This window comes from Phoca vitulina, unplaced genomic scaffold (assembly GCF_004348235.1).
Source record: "Phoca vitulina isolate PV1807 unplaced genomic scaffold, GSC_HSeal_1.0 scaffold27, whole genome shotgun sequence".
Lineage (NCBI taxonomy): Eukaryota > Metazoa > Chordata > Mammalia > Carnivora > Phocidae > Phoca > Phoca vitulina.
In genome coordinates this window covers 3,941,375-3,961,711 of record NW_022589730.1, presented here as the reverse complement: position 1 = coordinate 3,961,711, position 20,337 = coordinate 3,941,375, and the positions used below count along the sequence as shown (strand labels likewise).

Here is a 20,337-nt window from a genome sequence, read left to right as displayed (position 1 = left end):
CCATGGAAATATCTAGGCCCATGGAGACTGTTCACGGTAAAGTTAGAAATCTGGCCAGTCATGTATTTCTAACTTGAGATAAAATTTATTCTTAGTTTTGTCTGAACATCTTAGAATTTCTTTCAGGGGTGATATTTGATTATCTTTGATCACTACCAATCATAAATATAGTACTAATGATAATTGAGAAAAAGGAACTAAAACTTTTGTCACTTAAATCTGTGTCCTGGCTTACTGTAAGTATTCCTTCAGTAAAAATTGCATGGTGTATCTTATAAAATTTTGTATTTGAACTTAGGTGGAAGGGTCTGTCAGAAAGGATGTGGACTTCAGTTAATTTTTCACAGAAAAATATTTTTTCTCATCTCTTCTTATAAAACAGTGGCCTTGGGGCGCCTGGGTAGCTCAGTCGGTTGAGTGTCTGCCTTCGGCTCAGGTCATGATCCCAGGGTCCTGGGACCGAGCCCCGCATCGGGCTCCCTGCTCCGCGGGAAGCCTGCTTCTCCCTCTGCCCCTCCCCCTGCTTGTGCTCTCAGTCTCTCTCTCTCTCTCTCTCTCTCTGTGACAAATAAATAAATAAAACCTTTAAAAAAAAAAACAGTGGCCTTCACAAAGTTGAGGACAGGGCGATGGCTTTTACTGTAACTCTGACATCTACCTTTATACATTTATTTGTGGTACAAAGGAGATATTTACCAAATTGCCTTTTAATTATTATTTTGCGGTGTATATACCATCCTTAGGCTAGTTCATGGCAGAATGACCAAGACAGGTCTGTGCTCTGAAAGAAATCTCACTAGTACACCTATCATTTTTCACAAGCATGCCGGAGACTAAAAATAATTTTGATTTTGTATCTCCAGTCACCTAAATATTTGTGATTTGTGTGTGCATTTTATTAACACTGACCAGAACACATTTCTAACCCTTGAAAATAATAGTCATAAGGTATTGACCATCTTTGTTCTCTCAAAAAAATTTTTTTTGTTAGCGAAATTGTCATTTTGGCCTGGGTTTGTAGGAATGAGAGGCTGCTCTCGCCATTGCGGTTATAAACCAGGTTGGAATTCCTTCTTAAACCCCTGCAGTGGAGTTTTCCTTCAGGGACGCGAGGCAGTGCAAAGCGTTTGGTCCAGGGAGCGCCCCCTAATTTGTGTCGTGTTCAGGTGGAAAGCCCTCACTTCTTCAAAACCAGGTTTTGGTGGGAGGAGCTCTCTTAGGGACATCCTACAGCAAGACCGGTAATTAGTATTGTCCAGAGAGTGACTACACTATGTAGCAATTATTGATATTGCTTTGACGGGCTGTGCTATTGTAGGAATAACTTATCCCCTGCTTCGAAATTTCTACAAGGTTATATTGCATTGAATTTTAATTTGTCATTTTTTCTGCTCTCACTTGAAAAACTTATAAGCTTTTGTGACATTAAAATATGGTTCTAATTTATTAGCATAATCTGTTAATATTGTTTCATTTTAATAGACATTAAGTATGATTTCTTAACGTTCTTGTTAAAATTACATCTTAAAATTGAAGTCAAGAAAAATTATATGTGGCTTAAGATTCACAGTGTCATGTGTGCCCCAAATTTTTATATGAAAAGTATTTCTTTTTTAATCGTGTCCTATTTGAGGTGCTTTAACTGTGACAATGAGCCAGCCTAGCATTTTCAAGCTTAGTGCCCTTACAGAACACAGAATCTCAAACACACACAGTAAGAGCGCCTCTCTGTCGGCTGGATAGAGTGCTCCCCGATTCGTGACTCCTTTAATAAAGCCTATTAGATCTTTACAAAATAATAATAAAAATAAAACACAGAGAATCTGGCATAACCTAGCAGTGTGTAAACGTGGGATACAGTTTCAGGAGAAGCTTCGAGATTTAAAAATAAATGCTGCTGGCTGCCACGACGCGGCTCTCCCAGGGTATCCGTGCAAGCTTCCCCGGCGTGTGGAGCATCCCACCCCACACAAGGCTCTTTAATGCCGTCTTTATCTGCTACGCGATGCATGAAATCTACTTTCGGCTTCAGAACTGCGGGCCACCTTTGACCCCTTTCGTGGAGACACAATGTGACCTTTCTATTGTCATCGGCTTTCATTCTCCTGAAAATTCTATGAATTTTTATTACAAGTTTTTCTTAAGCCAAGCTGAGGCTTCCACAAATTACTTGACGCGGACGAGATGAAGTTGTTGAAGTGGCGTGAGATAAGTTTTACAGCCGGCCTGGGCACCGCCGAGGAGTCCGGGCCCGTGTCCTGCAATGTCATACGCCAGTAACTGCTGAGCCTACTATTGGATAAATACATCATTTTATGGAACATTGATTGTTCTATAAACCCAATGGAGTATTATGCTCTATGATCAAACCATTTAGATTGTGTGTAGAGCACAGAAAATGCCATATTCAGGATGGTACTAAAAGTGCCATTTGTGTATTTTATGGATGTCATTACAGGGGAAGCTTCTCTCTGTAGGCCCTGTTTACTGCAAAATTTTTTAGTCTGTAATGACATTTTTCATTCACAACGTATGCCTTCAAGAGGGGGGCCCTTGTTTTATTTGTTTCATTCGAGTTTACTGCACAAATTCTGTACGTTTTAATTAAATGTAAGCTTAACAAAAGCATAAGGTCTTTATTCTGTGAGAAAGAGCAATGACAGTAACAAAAGAATAACGTACACACAGAGAAAGGAAGCAGTCGTGTGCTAGAGCCTGCGTGCAGCTTCCCATGAGCCCCCAGACAGCGAAACAGAGCCATCCCCGTGGTTCTGGGGGGTGTGAGCCTCTATCTGAACCCCTCCACTGCTGTGTGACACTTCGTGGTTTTCAACTCCGAGGATTCTCTCTTCAAGAAGGACCTGGAGGGCTCCTAATGATCTCCTGGAGAAGTGAGCCTAATTCCGAATCATTTCCCGGAAAACAAACCCTCCGCTCCCCGCAAAGCCCTTCTCATTTCAACCAAGTTGTAGACTTTCAATGCATTCAGCTATGAGAATGGCGTCTGTCTCTGTACTCCTGAAAGCAAATGGGCAGTAAGTTGGGATTTTTCATAAACAGGCAGGAGGCTGCATTTTAACCTATTTGCCCCTTCTGCACAGAGCGATTTATGGTCCTTTTGCAAACAGGTCCAGAAAGGCTGAATCAGATGCACGATTTGATTAGCTACTATGATCACAGTGAAATCCGACGTTGTCTTTGAAAGATATAAAGCATAGTGCAAACATTATGTCGGGCGTCCATGCTCCGTTAAAGATTGGTGCACTTTTGGACCGATAGCGGTGACTAAGCAGTTAAGGGTAAGCCTGTACTGAGTTCCTGTTTTCCAAATACTGTATCCATTTGGCCATTTGCATTGGTGAGCTTTACGGTTCATATTTACTAGAAAGAGCTCAGAAATTGAAGTTGATGTGCCCAGTAAATTCTTGGTCATAGCCCAGTTAGAATTTAAAGTTACAGTAGAGATTCACATTAGTTTGAAATGACACTTGAACTTCTGCATAGCTCCACATTAATTCATTATGGGCGAAATGGAAGAATCTTCAGTGGGTGAATCTTTTTCAATCTGATTGAGGCTGTTACATTTTATAGGTGCTATTTTTCAAAGCAGTACTGACAGCACTCGAAGTTATTAAATTGCTGAATCAAAAGATGGACCTGCACTCGCATTTATGAACTGTGATGGAGTAGCGGGGCTCGTGCCGAACTGAGGGTAAGATGTTGGCGGTGTCAGGCTTCATCACACGCCATCGTGACAGTGGTGTTTACCCATGTAGTTCACTTTAATGGTCTGGAAGTGGCTTAACCCACCTCTGGGTTCAAATAAATTCAGTATAAGTAGTTCAGAATAGCGTCATTATCAGTGCTGCAAGGGATTCAGAGGATAATTCGACACCCAAGAGATTTTCCGTCCAGTTGCAGACTGAAGAAGGGGAGTGCGGGGGCTCCGGCCTGTAGGCTTTCTTCGGAGACCACCAGAGCACAGGACGCCTGGTGGCCCCTGCCTGCGCTCGTTTCTCCTGCTTTGACATCGAGGTACGATGTCCTCTTCTGTAATTAATTGGGGTTGATTTGTAGGCTGGCTTCTTTATTTTTGTGTCTTTATTTCTTCATGTCTCCCCCCGCCCCTGGCCCCAAACTCTAAGTTAGACTGAAAATGCCCTTGAAGTTAGGGAATGGACAGAACCAAGCAAATCAAGTTCAGGGTGCCATGATGACAGAACGGGCAGAAACTGGATGGAGTGCAGGGCGCTGAAGGCAAGCGGAACGGTTACGTCCCAGGTAGAGAAGAGGATGGAGGGGAGAAATTGCAAGGGTAGAGGAGGAAGACTGTGGCGGGTACGGCAGACCGGAGACCCAGGGGGCCCCGCGGACGGCACGCTGAGCAGGACGGCAGCACCCCGTGTCCACGCAGGCACGCACGGACGTGGGAATGGGGGCTCTGGAACGCCCTGTCCTCACCTGCCCAGCCTGCTGCCTGGCCTCCCGGCGCTTTTGAAGACAGAGATTTTAGGGAGATTTAAAGTTCAGAAGATAAACCGGGAGATGAGGTCCAAGTATAGACCATGATTCAGCCCTTCCTCTCGAGGACCCGTGCGGTTCACCTACTCTCGTGCTTGCCTTCTGAACTGTAATCTTCCCAGGGGTGAGCTTTTCTTTGACAAAGCAGGAGAAGGGGGAAGGGGAAGGCGGAGGGAGGGACATCACAACAGGCGCATCCCTGGGCAGGGCAGTTTAAGTGCACTCGGTTGGTTCCTGGAAACTCACCCTAGGCTCACAGAACTGTTAGAAGGTCTTCAGAGGCCCTAGAGCTGGGAGTCCCCAGTGTGAAGACCACCGCTGCCCCGTGACACCCACCCCCAGACACCACACGGTGGGCATTCAGGAGCTGCTCGCTCACGGAGGCGTAGGAAGGAGCAAGCTTTCGTGCTCCCGGCCAGTTTTTCTCTTTCCTCAGAGGGTAAACAAGACACAGAGCGGGACACTACAGTTAGGCCCGTCATTTAGCTACAGTCATCGATGCTTTGGCCCCTCCTCGGAGAAGGTTCAGTTGACCTTTGCGATGTGATGGCTTGGCCAGGCCTGGTCCACCCATGGCTGCAGGACCAGCCCGGAGCAGCGCCGCCCCTCCCCGCCGCGACCTCCCTCGCCGCCCCCCGGTCAGGGTATCCCATTATCCCCGAATGAGCATGAGGGAGAGGGAGGTGCTGCTGACAGAGATCGTCCTGGTTGATGCCACACGTCTTTTCCTGACCCGAGAGTCTGGGATTCTGTCGATTTCCCAAGATTCACGCTATAGAGAGTTGTCTGGGAAGGCACAATGTAAATTGGTCCTCATAGTTGTTTAGGAAGATGGATTACCTGTACACTTTACTTCCTCACTGCGAGTCAGAGCCTCAGCAGCTGAAAGAACATGGTGACAGAAAACCGATCCCACGAACTCGCTGTGCAGTGAGCTTCCTCCCAGTTATTTCCATGCACACACCAGCCACCAGGAGATCCTTCCACTCCCTCTGGCCTCTCACGTGAAGGGGGAAGCAGGACTTCCCCTGACGTCTGAGTGTCGAACAACAGAGCTTCGCTGCAGTGTGTGCGGGATGGGCCAGGAGTTTGCCTTGTTCAAACGTAGCACGGGAGTCCAGATCCTGGACCGTTGCCCACGGTCTGGGTGTGAGCCTGGGGGTGTCCTCTTGGCAAATGGGATGTAACAGCTTCTGGGGCTCCTCCCTGAGCCACTGCACCCACCGGATGCGGGCCTTGTCTGGGGTCCGTACTCAGAGTGGACTCTGTGTTGAAAGAAGTGCTTTCTTGCAGAAGAGCCCCAACACGGAGAACAAAGTGGTCTTTAAGGGATGCTAGCAGTACATAATCTTATCATTTTCTTTGCTTCGGTTAGGGTAAAGGTGCTTTTTAAAAATGACCTACAATAGAGAGAGTAAAGTGGAGCATTTCAGAACTGGGGTGGCCACTGAGATATGGAAACTCTCACAGAGATCACTGGCAGGTCGTTCTCTCATTTAGGGAGAAGGAGGCCACAGTAAGAACACAGGTAGAAAATTTGGGATTTAAAGACAAAAACAGGAACTCTGTTTAAAGAGTCATTCTGTTTTGATGGAAATAAAGATGGCAGTTGCCAGGCCTATTTTACCCTGTCAAGTTATTAAACAAGCATCGGCCTGGGTCGCAGGTGGCGCCGGGGAGGTGGGTGTGTGTGCGCGTCCTGTGCCCTCCTCACAGCTGTTCATAACCTTACAGAAAGATGCGCCTTTGGGTCAGAAGATACTGCCACCGCTCGGTGGCCTGCGCGCCCGCCGGCGACTGAGGTCTTGCTGGCAACGGCAGCCGCCGAGGGCAGTAGGCACGCTCCTTCCCAGGCGGCGGCTCTCCGCGGTGCCGTTCGGGCAGTGCGAGCAGAGGACGGGGAAAGGCCGGCTGCCGGCACCCCGTCCCCTCCCGCCCGCGGCCGCCCTGCAGTGTGGCTCACTCTAGAGTTTCTGCTGAGGCTTTGCAGCTGCTGCCGAAGACTTGTCTTACTTGTAAGCCTAAAAGTCGTTTTCCAGGCTCTAACTGGTCCCTGTCTCCCTTAGGCATCGTGTCCAAGTCCTACGAGTGCCGTTTGAAGGGCCAAGGAGCCGCCTTCGTGGAGACAGACAGCCCCTTCACGGCGGCCGCGCTGGCAGAGGCGGCCCCTGGCAGAGAGCGGCCCCTTAGGAGCAGCAGGAAGCAGGCGGCGGCGCCCGAGCAGGTCCAGCAGGTCATCATCATCCAGGGCTACGACGGCGAGTTCGCCCTCGACGCCTCGGTGGAGGAGACGGCCGCGGCCACGCTGCAGACGCTGGCGCTGGCCGGCCAGGTGGCCCGCGTGCTGCACATCACGGAGGACGGGCGGCTCATCGCTGCGGGCCACGGTGGCGCCCCCGTGGGCGGCGTGGTGCCCGGGCCGCTCCTGCCCGAGCAGCTGGCCGACGGAGCCACCCAGGTGGTGGTCGTGGGGGGCTCGATGGACGGCCGCGGCGTGGACGAAGCCCTCAGCCCGGGCGGTGCCGTGATTCAGCAGGTGACCAAGCAGGAGATTCTAGACCTCACCGAGGCCGGCGTCCCCCCGCCCGACACGGCCTCCGCCCTGGATGCCCTGCTGTGTGCGGTCACCGAGCTGGGAGGGGCGGAAGGCCGGGCCGGGCCCGACGACAGAGGCAGGTCCGGCCACAAAGACGTGCTGGTCCAGCTGCCCGGGCCGGACGCGCCCGCCTCCCCGCCCGCCGCCGCCCAGCCCGAGGCCCCCGAGATGCACATGTTCCAGGACGTCCGGGAGGGCGCGGCCGCCGTGGAGCCCGTGGAGCTGCTGACCCAGGTGGTGCGGCCCCCGGCCGTCCCCGCCTCGCAGGAGCGCGCGCAGGTGGCCTTCAAGAAGGTGGTGCAGGGCATGCTGCAGTTCGCCGTGTGCGACTCGGCCGCGGCCGGGCAGCTCATGGAGGAGGGCGTCACGCAGGTCATCGTGAACGAGGAGGGCACCGTGCACATGCTGGCCCGCGAGGGCTCGCAGATCATCATGCAGGGGGCCGAGGCGCACGGCCAGCACGTGGACCTGGCCGAGCCGGACGCGGAGATCTCCCAGATCATCGTGACGGAGGAGCTGGTGGAGGCCATGGTGCGGGAGTCCAGCGGCGGCTTCCCCGCGGGCGCCACGCACTACATCGTGACGGAGCTGCCCCCGGGCGCGCAGGAGGCGGCGGGCATGTACTCGCACACCGTCATCGAGGCGGCCGGCCCTCAGGAGATCCTGCAGGCGGGGGCCGCGCTCGGCGCCGAGGCCATGGTCCCAAATGCAGCCGAACAGTTGACGAGTATGGTCATTTACACCCAGGATGGCTCCCCGGCCGCCACCGTCATCCAGAGCCAAAGAGAGAGTCACGAACTCCAAGAAGCCTGAGGCACGGATCGTCACGCTCGGCCCCGGGCAGGGGTGGCCCGGTCCGGCCCGTGTGGGCACGGCCATCCCCAGGCTGCACGTGCCACGGCTTCGGGACAGCGGCGTGGCCGTCCGGAGGGGTGGCGGCCCGCGCTCGGGGCGAGGTGGGCACGGACCACGGAGCAGCGCGCACCAGGTCCCCGGGGGCCCGCGGCCGGCCGCCCACCCGAACCCCGCGCCGCTGGGGAGGCCGGGCCGGGGTGCTGCTGGGGTGGAGCCCCGTGCCAACCGCACCCGTTTCCTGTTCGGTTCTTTCGTGACTGGTCTTTTCCCTCTGTTCTGTCCACTGTGCTGAGGCGAAGCCACGTTGTTTTCGGTTTCCACCCACCCCCTCCCCCGCTCCCCGCAAATGTTTTCCCATTTCAGTTATCAAAGGATTGTGCCTAGTGGTGGAGAAGTCCGAATGGTGTATCTTGTGGCCTGAGACATGCCTGTTCGTGCAGTCCAGCATGGAGCCATTTTAACAGTTTATTATAGATTTGGTTAAAAATTGTAGCTACAAGTCTTCCCGTCTTGAGCAGTCCACCCTTGTCCATTCTTCTGAAATCGTAGGGTCACAGTGTCCCCAGACCAAAGGAAGACCTAGTAGCTCATCTGACGCATCAGTTTCCTCCCCCCCGGACGTGGTGGGGGTGTTCCTAGCTCTGGTTGCACTCTGCTTAAAAGAAGCCTTCTCAAGCCTCTGGTTGAGAAAAGCCTTGATGTTTCTATTGGATGAAAATATACCTTGGTTAAGACAACCCAGTGCTTCTAATTTTGACTTCGTTTCATACAATAAAGTCTATATATGAAATGTGCACTCTGGAAACTAGTGTTCATATCAATATTTTGCTTTTATAACGAATGTTTCTTCATATTGATACCATTCTTGCGGGATTTATTTGTGATTCGTGTCCTTGTGAAGAAGCTGACATTCAACGTTACTAACAGAAAGCCGCGCCCCTGCAGCCCCGGCCCCAGCCAGCGTCGTCCGTGTTTAGCTGTGGGTTCACGGCAACTGTGGAATGCGAGTCTGTGTTCTAGTAACTCACTTCTCCATACGATTGCTCTTCCTTTTCCAAACCTGTAAATACGATCCCCTCCCCCAAATGCAAAGGTTGTTTTTGTTCTATTTTTTTCTTTGAAATAAAATTATAGCGTTGAAAGAGAATGAGGTTCTCTTTTTTCCAGCAGCCAGCCAATGGGCAGCTGTAGAAACTGGAAAGAACTAGTCCTTCTGTCTGACAGGGCAGCTTCTCCGCCCGCTCTGCCCATGTCCAGGGCACCTCCCGTGGCCTCGTGCTGTCTTCTGAGGGTTTGGCACGTGGCCCAGGCACCTTCTGGTGACAATAGCATCTTCTGTCACAGTATCTAAAAATTGTGAGGAGCAGACACGAGAAAAAAGGAAGAGAAAACAGTGCCTTCTGAGTGTAAGGTCCCTTCCTGGGAGCGCAGGGTAGGGATGCGCTGCCCGCAGCACGTCCTCGTCCCTCTGCAGTCCGGCCATCCCAGGGCCACCTCCCTGACACAGCTATCCCTCCCCTACCCCCAAAAAAAATGAAAGGTAAAATTTCAAGTTTGACACCGAGAGTCATAATTAGCTGAGTATGACTTGCTCGTGTTTCTTAAAAATGGCAGGGCGATCCACTTCTTCCTAAACACTTGTCTCAGCCAACAGTGACAGGATCAACTCCCGTTTGTTACCAGGATAAAGGTGACCTTTATAAAGTGATGCCCCTCTCCAAGCTTCTCATACGTGTTAAAAAAAAAAAAGCAGCAGCAGCAGCAGCGTGGGGGGGAGGGGGGCTATGTTTTCAGGTGGAAATATTCCTGCCTGATCACTCCTCCCCTGGGCTGCAGCCGGCGGCCCCCGGCTCCGATGCTAATTCCCGCCGGTGCCCCGTCCTCTACGGCTCACCTTTCTGCCCGAGTCCAGGCTGTTGACATCGACATGCTGCAGTTTACCGTTTGTGATTTATTTAGGATAAATATGTCTCCGGTGGCATTTAATCCTTCATAAAACCAGCGTAGCCCGCAGTGTCAGACCAGCAATCACGCTGTATGCACAATGAAAAGAGCAGGCCTTTGCATAAAAAAATTGTACAGAAGGTGTTTCGAGGCTCAGAAGGATTGCGAAGGATTCACTAAGCTAGTGTATCCTGTAATTACCGGTAGATCTGGGTTCATGTTCCCTCTCCCTTCTCTCTCATCACACAACCCTTGGGACGTACGGGAGTCGAAGGAGCACGTACACAAACTTGTGGCTCAGAATAACGAGGCGTGGCCGATCCTGTGAGCAGGCCACACAGCGGGTGCCCACGAAGAAGACACAGGCAAGCTTCCAGCCTCCCTTGGGGTTTTAGCTAGAGAAAACAGTCACGCTTTAAAGAAGCAAAAAACAAAGCAAACAACAGAGTTACCTGGAGACTAAAATCCAGAAAGGCCACCTTCATATGCAGCTATAGCCGACCAGCTGTATGACAGAGCCTCAGGGACGTCCAGCCTGCAGGGGGGCCACTGCCCTGACCACGTCAACAGAGAGAAATAGTTTAGGGTCCACCTTCCGGGCCAGAAGCTTGCCATAGAGGATGGGGAGTTACAGAGTTTTAGCCACTGACTGTCACTGTCATGAAACGTGGTGACCCAAGCAGGCATCCCTCTGAGATGCTTCTGGAGTCCCTGGACAGTTGTAATGGTGGGAGGGTGGGCAGGAGGATGCTCCGAAACCTCTCCCCCACCACGCCCCAGAACACGCGAGCAAAGAAACCCGCGTCACCCGGGAGATAGCAAGGACAGCCTTTCTGCGAAGAACCAAGTGAATGTGCTAGGATTGCATCAGTGGGGTGCTAGAAGTTCCAGACGGCAGCTCAGGCCAGAACCGTGGACCCGACGCCCCAGAAGACAGGTGGTGGGTCTTTGGTCGGCCCCCTAATAAATGACGGCGAAGACCCCGCAGAGGCCCGAGGCCCGGCCACGCTCAGGCCAGACTCCGCAGCTCTGACCCGGCGCTCCCTCTAGGAGGCCGGAGACCTGCTGCCCGGGAGCCCGGCGCCCAGCCCAGTATTTGCATCCCTCTGTTCCGTCAAACCTCCTGTTTCCCCGAGCAGAGAGAGAGAAACGGCACGTAGGGAAGACCAGAAGGGCCAGCTCAAAAGCCTAACCCAGAGCTGGTTCTGGGACGAGAATTGGGAAACCAGAAAGGTCGTTCGTTGAGCAAACGAAGAAAGGAGCTCTAAGTTTTTCCCTTATTTTACTGTTGAATAGTAGCCCGTAATTTAAGAGCGCACACAGCTCACTTAAGCAACCTGCTCCTGTTCCGTCTTGTTGAAGAATACAATTCGCTTCCTACTCCTCGAGGGCGATATCATTTTACATGAAGAAAAGAGTTAGCTCAGATGGCAGTTTTACGTTTCGGAAGCACCTTCTAATCAGGGATTGGTGATTCATTATTAGCTTCAGCAGGCGATCCGTCTGACATGTAAGGGGAAAAAATTAGCAGCTGTCACTGCGTGATGAGTTAATTTCCTGATAGGCCTGACACTGAAAAGCCATTTGGAGACATGGCAGCGGCTGAGTACAAAACCTGGCACTGCTTTGTAACTGGAGATAAAGGAAGAGCGGAGGAGTGGGCCGGGGAGGGTCCCGTGGAGCCACAAGTGGGGGCCGCGGGTGCTGCGTGCACCCCCCCGCCCCCGGGCATCGCCACGTCCAGGGCCGGTCCCCCCTGCCCTCGCCCGGCCGGCGTGTACCCGCGTCACCCCGCGAGGTGGGAGGGTCCCACGGGTGCCTGACATTTCCACGCAAGGGCGAGAGCGTGATGCTGTCCTTCTGATGGTCCCCTTGGCAGTTTTCATAATTGGAGCTCAGGCTTTCAATCGCGGGATCATGTTTTACCACCATAAAAAGGAACCCCATGAAACAAGTGCTGTGGGAACTCAGGAGGAGCTGCTGGGGCGGCCCAGGGGGGCTCGCCATTCACGAACCTCCCTCCCACCCCGCTCTTGAATTGCTCCTTCCTCATGGGGTCCATTTCCAGCCCGCGCTGAACACAAAACAAAGCTTCAGTGTCCGAGACATGGGAGCTAGAGCTGGGCGTGAGGGACTCATGCGGCCTTCGTGGCTGAGGGGTCCTTGGTGAAGGCCGCACGGGCGGGCTTCTAGAATCAGGACCCAGGTGTTTGCACCTGCACCATTGCGGTGTTTCCCAAAGCGAAGACGGACAGCGTTACGAAAACAGGCGCCGTGCCCAGGGGGAGCCAGGGGTACAGGGGTAAGCCACGTCATCGCTGCTGTTCGACTCTGGGTCTGTCACATAAAGGAAGCAGAGCCCTCTCGAGGAATCTTTGCCTTGAGAAATCAGCATGAGGTAGAGAAACTTCTTTCTCCAAAACTCCTGGGGCCCTCAGCCCGGGACAGGAGTCAGCCTTCTATTCTCTCCGTGGGACCCTAAGTGTGTGAGGTCATGCGGGCCCAGCCAAGATGGAATCGCCTGGGCGAGCACGTGGTCACCGAGGCCCGTCACCAGATTCGGATGAATCCGTTATAGATCTCACCAGGAATCACTTGCTTATTACTCCATGGCCCTACATTTTCAATACCTCTTAATAAATACTTTTAAAATGACTTAATTCCATACTTGTGGGTAATATACAATGGAATATTACGCAGCCATCAAAAAATGAAACCTTGCCATTTGCAACAACGTGGATGGAACTAGAGGGTGTTATGCTAAGCGAAATAAGTCAATCAGAGGAAGACATGTATCATATGATCTCACTGATATGAGGAATTTGAGAACCAAAACAGGATCATAGGGGAAGAGAGGAAAAAATGAAACAAGATGAAACCAGAGAGGGAGACAAACCATAAGGGACTCTTACTCTCAGGAAACAAACTGAGGGTTGCTGGAGTGGTGGGGGGTGGGAGGGATGGGGTGGCTGGGTGATGGATATTGGGGAGGGTATGTGCTATGGTGAGCTGTGAATTGTGCAAGACTGATGAATCACAGACCTGTACCTCTGAAACAAATAATACATTATATGTTAATTAATTGAATTTAAATTAAAAAAATAAGAATAGACTGACCTAACCGGGGCCTGGCTCCCAGCACCATGGAAGGATGACCTGCAGCCGCGACGAGCGGGAGTGTTGGACCAGGGCGCTCTGTCAGCGCCGTTGTCCGTGCTCTCCAGAACAGCTCACGTCACCCTTCCGATCACTTTGTAAGCAGAGCGATAAAAAACCAATGCAAACTAAAGGTTCGTGTTTCAGTTCCCAAACTGGGTTCCCACTCAGAGACGAGGAGCTGCTCCAGCCGGCCCCGGCGTCCCCCTCGGGGCAGCACGTGGCCAGGCAGTGTTGGGTGGGACCGGGGTCCCTCAGCAGGACGGCCTGTGTCCCCACGCACTGCTGTCCCCCGAGGCCTCAGCAGATCTTCAATGCCATCCTGCCTGGTCTGCAAATGGGGCCAGAGTCTGCGGGGAGATGCCACATCCCTGCCCGGCCCCGGCTTCCGCCTTGGCCCCACTTGAAGGGCTCGAGGGATGTTTTAAGTGCAAAGCGCCACACGCAGCACATCACGGAACAGGGCTTCACTGCCCGTGACTCAGACCCGCTCTGTGACTCACGCGACAGCCGCCGTCTCCCCCACGTCTGGAAGGCTCCGCGCGGTGGGGTGTGGGCTCTGGCCCCAGCACAGGGGCCACTCCCTGGACAGGTTTGGAGGTAGAAGGTCCTCCCCTGTGGGCTGTGGGCGCCCCCATCCTGGCCCTCTGGCCCTCACAGAGTACGGCCGCTTGTCCTCTTCTTCCCGCCGAGGACAGAGCTCCAGGGCAGAGGCCGCGACCCACCAGTGGCTCAGAGCTGGGAACGCCGGAGGCGGCCGGCACGTCCGTCTAAGGGACGGGTCAAGATACGCGGCCTCCGTCCCTCATCAGCCGCTGCTTATTTGCTGGCTCTTCTTCCTTGTGGTGACTTCTCAACAAAACTCTGGCAGGAGGGGACCACGGAGTGCCTCTCACACATATCATTATTGCTTGACGCGGTTCCACACGTTTCCCTGCTTATTTCCACCTTCTGCCAGAAGGATCCTGAGACCAAATCCCACGACAGGCTGAGTCAGGTTCGCACACCGCCCTGTCACGCCTGTTACGGGGACTTTCGGGCTTTTATCAACAGTAGACGACACAGGGGCCTTCCTCTTCCCTGCTAATCGTCCTGATCGAAAGGAAACAACACAGCCCTCGTGTGTGACACCAGGCGAAGTATCTCCCATTCTATGGAAATTACAATTCTATTTGCTTATTCCTGACTTCTTTCTGGCCCTAAGGTCCCCGGGCCAGTTCGATTGATCCCACCCATGATTCCTCCCTTGACGTTCTGTGAGAAGCAGCCCCGGTGTTCTTGTTGGTCTTGGATGATCGTGACCTTTTCTGGAGAGAGCCCTGTGGCCCCGGCGGGAGATGACGCAAGGGGGCCAAGCGAGCCTCAGGCCTGGGGCTTACTTGTCCGCGCAGCCGAGTCCCCGATGCCGCCCAAGGTGGAGTGGGTCTGCTAGATGCTAGAGAGAAGCACCAAGAGGAGGGAAGTCGCACCGTGTTTAATGAGACCAAACTGCACACGGCCGGTCACACCTCAGTGCCTCCGAAATCGCTGGGTACTATCCAGTCGGTGGCAGGGCTCACGCGCACTGCTCCTCGGCCCACCTGGGCTGGGGGCTCCGGTGGGGAGGCAGCTACTGGGAGGGAAGCGGGAGGAGGACCCCACGCCTCCTGCCTCACTGGCCCGCCATCCTGGGGCCTCCCTGGCCGCCCACGCCCCCCAGGCAGCCACAGGCGGGCAGGTGCCCCGAGCCCCGGTTCCCGCGGGTGCCGCCCAGCCGCCGGCGGTCGTGGGCTGCGTCGGGCAGTTGGGTTGGCCCCGAGGGGAGGCAAAGGGGACGGGCGCCTTCCGCCTCTTCCCTGGGCTGCTCCCGGGCGACAGCGGGTCTGGGAGCAAGGCTGGCGAAGCTTCCCTGCTCTCGGAGCCGGCAGGACGCCCAGCCGGCGCTGTCTTTCTGTCGGGAAATCTGCCACCGCGTGTCCTGTCCTGTCACTGGAGCATCAGCGGGCTCGAGTCTCTTGGCATATGGCGCGGCGGCAGCTTTCAGGAGCTGTGAGATCCAGATGCCAGCCCCAGGCTGGTCTCCTCCGGCAGGGACAGCTGGGCCTGGGCTCCGATGCGCCGCTCCTTCGTTCAGCTCTCCACCTGCGAACTGCGTCCGCTCACTGATGCATTCCGTGGTTTTCCCTCCTGATGCCCTCAGGCTTGCTTCCATTCCCGGAGCCCTTCCCTGAGCCTCCGAAGGGGCGGGCTGCCCCTGCCCGCCACCGGGGTGCCCAGAACAGGAGCAGGACGCGAGGGCGGCGGTCAAGGGCAAGGCCCCCTCTGGGGCTCCTGCACAGGCACCGGGCTGGGGAGGCCGGTCGGGGGATGGGGGTGGGGTGCCGTCCTCCCCTGCCCCCAGCCAGCTCCCCCTGCCTCGCCTCCCGCCAGGAGGATGGTGAGTGCTGGTGCCATCAGCTCCCCGAAGGCTGGGCTTTGCTCAGACCTTCCCGCGGAGATGGTCGTCTGCTCGCAGGCGCAGCGGCTGTGTCCTGGGAACGTGGAAGGGCACGCCCGGCAGGTCTCAAGTTTGATGGAGGGCAGACCCGTGGGGCCGGTCTGCGAGAGGTGGTGACCTAGGGCCACCCCGAAGCCTTGGGCACGCATCCCCTCCTGCCACCGGGCTGACTTGGCTTTCCTCTTCCGCACGACGCAGAGAGCTGGTGAGACAGAGCCAGTCCCAAGCCAAGCTGGGAAATTCTAGGGGCACCGGCCTCCCCACAGGATGAAGAGGCTTGTGGGAAAGCAGGAAGGCTCTGGGCTCCTCCTCAAGCTGTGTTCCTCAGCGGCTCACACACCCCCTCGTTAGAAAGCAAAACATGAACTCACATCGGACACATGTATGAATAAATGTGACATAATATATATTTTATATATATAAATGGCACTGATGATATAACACAAACATGAAAATGGAGCTATTCAAGTAATGTGGATAAAACAAACCATGTTTTATCACATGCCTGACCCGAACGGCTGTACACCATTGTTATATATTAGGACAATATTCATCTTTTCAAAAAGTGGATGTAGACGGGTATTTGAGAGAGTCTTGATCAATGGACACGCTTGGCCCTCTGGTCGGACCGAGTGTGACGGTGTTTTCAGCTGGCTGCCGTAGAGCTCCCCGTGAGAGGAGAAAGAGGGTCCCCTGGGGGCTGCCTCAGGGGGATCCTCTCCAGTGCAGGGTTTCTGGTCCGTTTAGTGGGGCTTAGCTTGGTAGAAACCACGCACTGTGGTCTGTAGGTCCACCCGGCCAGGCCCAGGGGGGCTGCCATGTGCAGCAACACGCCCCCTGCTCTGTGGTCCCCACTCGGCCCTCAGCAAACCTGTGACTGTGGCTGCTTCACAAACTGGCCCCATGAGGTGGCCGTCCTTGTCCTCGGGGTGTCTTCTGAATTTTTCAAAGAACACATAGAAATAGAAGTTCTAGCATTTTCTTTCTAGATGCAGCGGCTCACCTGCACCACACTCTGACCCACCCCACCAAAGCACCCCAATGTCCAGCACCTCCCTGTGCTCTCGCCACTCCCTGACTCTCCAGAGGTGTTGGGACTGGAGCTGAGGCAGTTTTGCTGGACACTCGCGGTCAGGAGAGAAATGGGCTTAGCGGCCCGCACTTGGCTTCACCCGCTCAGACAGCACGAGTGTGAGGGTCTGTGAAGGGACAAGACAGCCTGGGCTTCTTGGCTTCCTGTGTGCTTGCTCCCCCGACCCCAGACACGTCCCCCCGACACTCATTCAGCACCCATCAACACCTTCTCAGCGGCACATGAGGACGGAACACAGACCTGTATGCTTTCCTACCCCCAGCCCACAAAAAAGAGAGCTGAGGAACCAAATGGCATAATCCCACAAAGACAAACAGAGTAAGAGAAGCAGCAAGAGCTCGTATGAAAACAAGTTGCGGTGAAGGTGAAGAGTGTCGGGGAGTGGACCTCGCGGAGCAGACCAGAGAGAGCAGACGCTCGGTGCCAGCAGGGGCGGTCCCAGCCCCAGCACGCTGACTCGCGTCCCAGAGCCCTGAGACGTGGAGACAGCTGTGCCCTAGACAGTGCAGATGGCAAAGCTGGGGTGGGGCCGAAGCAGGTCCCTCCCGCACCTGACCTCCGCAGCCAGACAGGAACTCTCCCCCACGTCCTAATCCGGGAGACAACTGGAAGCTTTTTCTTTTCTGGAGACAACTGGAAGCTTTTTCTCTTTTTCCAACCAGAAAGGCTCCGAGCTGGGGACCCAGCAAAAAGTGGGAGAGGCCATTCGTCAAATGGGATTAGGAGAAATTCTATGTACCAAATGAGACCCACTTCCAGTCTCTCTCCTGCTGGGCTCCAGTACAAGGGAAACCAAATATGTGACCTGAAGGTTGAAGACCAGAGGATTCTTTACTGGAGAAACTGAACGACCCTAGAGAGGAGACCTCCATAGACAGATATTCAAGGTTTTCCCATTGAAAGGGCTGACTGCCACCAGGTCACTTTGGAGTGAAGGCCAACTGCCAAAAGACCCCACACAGAACTTCCAATCAGCCTTAGGGCCTCATTCAAATATGGGCATAAGGCCAGGGACCAACATGAATAAAAAAGATCAAAAATAAATAGGAGGGGAAAAAAGAAAGAAATCCAGTAGAAACATATTTAAAAAGAAAAATTCAGAAACTGCCCTTGAATAATAAGAGAATATATGCTTCCATGAAATAATAACACGTTTCTATATTTTTAAAAAGTAACAGTAAGAGAACAAGAAAAGAAATTTAGGAAATTAAAAATAAAATAGGTGTCATTTTTTAAAAATTCGTGTTTTTAAAAATTCCACCTTTGGAAGACAAAGTGAATAAAGCCCTCAGAAAGTAGGACCAAAAGGCAAAGAAATTCAATTAGGTGATACAACAAATCAGAAAGTTAAAATATCAGTGTAGGAGATCCAGAACCAACCAAGAGAAGGTCTAGAAAGGGAAAACAGAAAGAAGGAAGTGATCAAAGAATTAATTCAAGAAGATTTACCAGACTGAGAGATAAGGGTTTCCAGCTTGAAAGAACCCATTAAGTGCCCAGCATAATGAATGAAAGAGGCACATACTGGGCTTATCAACATGAGATTTCAGAACCCCAGAATATGCAAAACTAAGATCTTTCACAGAGAAAAATTAAGGAGATCACACAAAGGAAATCAGAATGACATCAGACTTCTGAAAACAATTCTGGATACGAGAAGTCAAAAAAGTCTTCAAAATCCAAAGGGAAATTGTATAATCAAAGAAGAATTCTATATCCAGCTAAACTATCAATCAAACATGCAGGTAAAAATAAAGACATTGTCAGATGTGCAGTCTCTCCAAAGTTTTGCCTCCGCTGTACCCTTTTTTCATGAAGCAACTGCAAGATACGCTCTTGAAGAAGATAGAGTAGTTTTGAGACGTGGGGAAAAAAAGATCAAGATAGGGGCAACAAGGGGTATTTCTAGGGTAGTGCTCATTGTAGCAGATAAAGGGAGGGCTCTAAGCAAAAAGGAATGGAACTGATAGATGGCTTGATACATTCATTTGTATGAAAAACATGTTTTAAAAGTTTGGATAGTTTCAAAGTTTGGATAAGTGATAGCATATAAAAAAACATCTAAGCTGATAAAAACAGTGAGGTAATATTAATGCCAGAAGAAGCTACCCAAATGTATAAGAAAGAAAATCAAGTCACTTGGTTCCACAGTGAACAATGTTTACACAGTCATCATATTCATACTGAAATGAGTTTAATAAAAGTTGTACTATAATTAAGCTGGAAGAATGGGGAGAATGGGGTGGTTAAGATGAGCGTACTAAATCCTCTGTCCTAACAGGAGGTTAATAGACAGCATCTCAAAATGACACCTAATTTGAGTGCCAACAAATTGCAACATCCATTTCTTGCCTAGATGGCAAACTAGCACAGCCTCCTGGCTCCATCCTCATGGTCCACCCTGGGGAAGCGTAGGAGGAAAGGGAATGAGGAGATAGCAACCGTGCATTGTTCTGGGTGTTTTGAGCTGGGTGTTTGGGTGGAGAGAGAGCTGCGCCCAGGGTCCTGGAGCACAGGCAGCCACCGCCACTGTGGGAGGAAAGCTTGGAGAAAAGCAGCTGAAATCTAATTTTGCTCTGCAGAAACCTCTGACCCCTTGCTGCAGAATCCTGGGGCAACAGCCCAGACTTTTGGTGCAGGAACCCTAGGGATAGAGCTGAAGCCAACAGCAGCCTTGTGACGTGAAGGAGGAGCCAGCCTTGAGGAACTGGCAGCTTCTATCAGAGACTTCCTCCTCTAGGGCTGCTTCTACCCTTAGTGTTTGAATAGCTGTCGTTATCTGAACATTAAAAAAAAAAAAAAAAAGTAGATATGCTTAATGATTTAGGAAGTGAATAATTCTGTGTTTAAAAAAAAAAAAAAAAAAGTAATACTTTCCTCCATCCAAGAAGCCAAGCACGTTGAACTGATTCCCATTTGACTTGACATGCTTGGCTGGCAGGTTGGCTCTATGCCACGCCCGTCTGCCCCTCTGCCCTGCAGAATGAGCCCCGAGATGCCTGACAGCATCGGGAAATTGCCAAATCACTGGCCACGGAGCTGGATGTCCAAACAAAGAGGTTTTTTTGGTCCACAGTCCGTGGAATAAAAGCATTTCATTCCCCCAGTCTCTGATGCACACGTTGGAAATGCTAACCCCCCCACCTCAGCTTTTGGAAAGTGATGGAGTCAGTTGCTTCAAATGGACTGATGGTAATTCCTACCAATTAGCCGTGTAATAATCATCTTGGCCATGTTTAGTTATCTGAGCAAGAGACTAAATTACATACTATTGCATACCAAATAACTTTTATAATATATATTTAAATAGTCAGAAACCACCAGAAGCCACCAGTAGACTCTTCTATGTCTCAAGTGGTTTCACTGACATACTCTGCCATCTTGAGTCTATTTGCATAGCTCAATTTGAGGGTATAAAAAGGGAGAAGAAGGAAACAATATATATGCTGGAATGATTCATCACCAAGAGAGGAGAATGGCATGGAATGACAGTAGTCAGCTGCGCTCAGAGCAAAATGGTGTTAAGCTTCAGTCTTAAGTTTTCTAAATGCTTTTGGCTTCTAAATTTGTTGTTATGTTTTTGTCAGTTGGGGATGGATGGGTCTTCCAACCCAAAGAAAGCCAGGGATGGATGTCAATTGACTTCATGTGTGGGCCATCTCTGAATTTTGTTCAATAGCTGGTGGCTGCCTTGCT

At 52.2% G+C, this 20,337-nt stretch overlaps 1 protein-coding gene across 2 annotated transcripts in view; it reads left to right on the top strand.

Annotated features, from left to right (window-relative positions):
• The window catches only part of ZNF407 (zinc finger protein 407), a 483,307-nt gene that overhangs the window by 441,227 nt on the left and 21,743 nt on the right, over positions 1–20,337 (top strand). Inside the window, exon 9 of one of the 2 annotated variants that reach the window (XM_032422568.1) lies at positions 6,588–8,122. The exons of the other annotated variant lie outside the window; for it this stretch is intronic. Within the exon in view, the coding sequence (XP_032278459.1) occupies positions 6,588–7,930 (1,343 nt within the window). The 3' untranslated portion in view covers positions 7,931–8,122. Of the gene's footprint in view, positions 1–6,587; positions 8,123–20,337 lie in introns of those variants that run through there. 2 annotated transcript variants of the gene reach the window in all.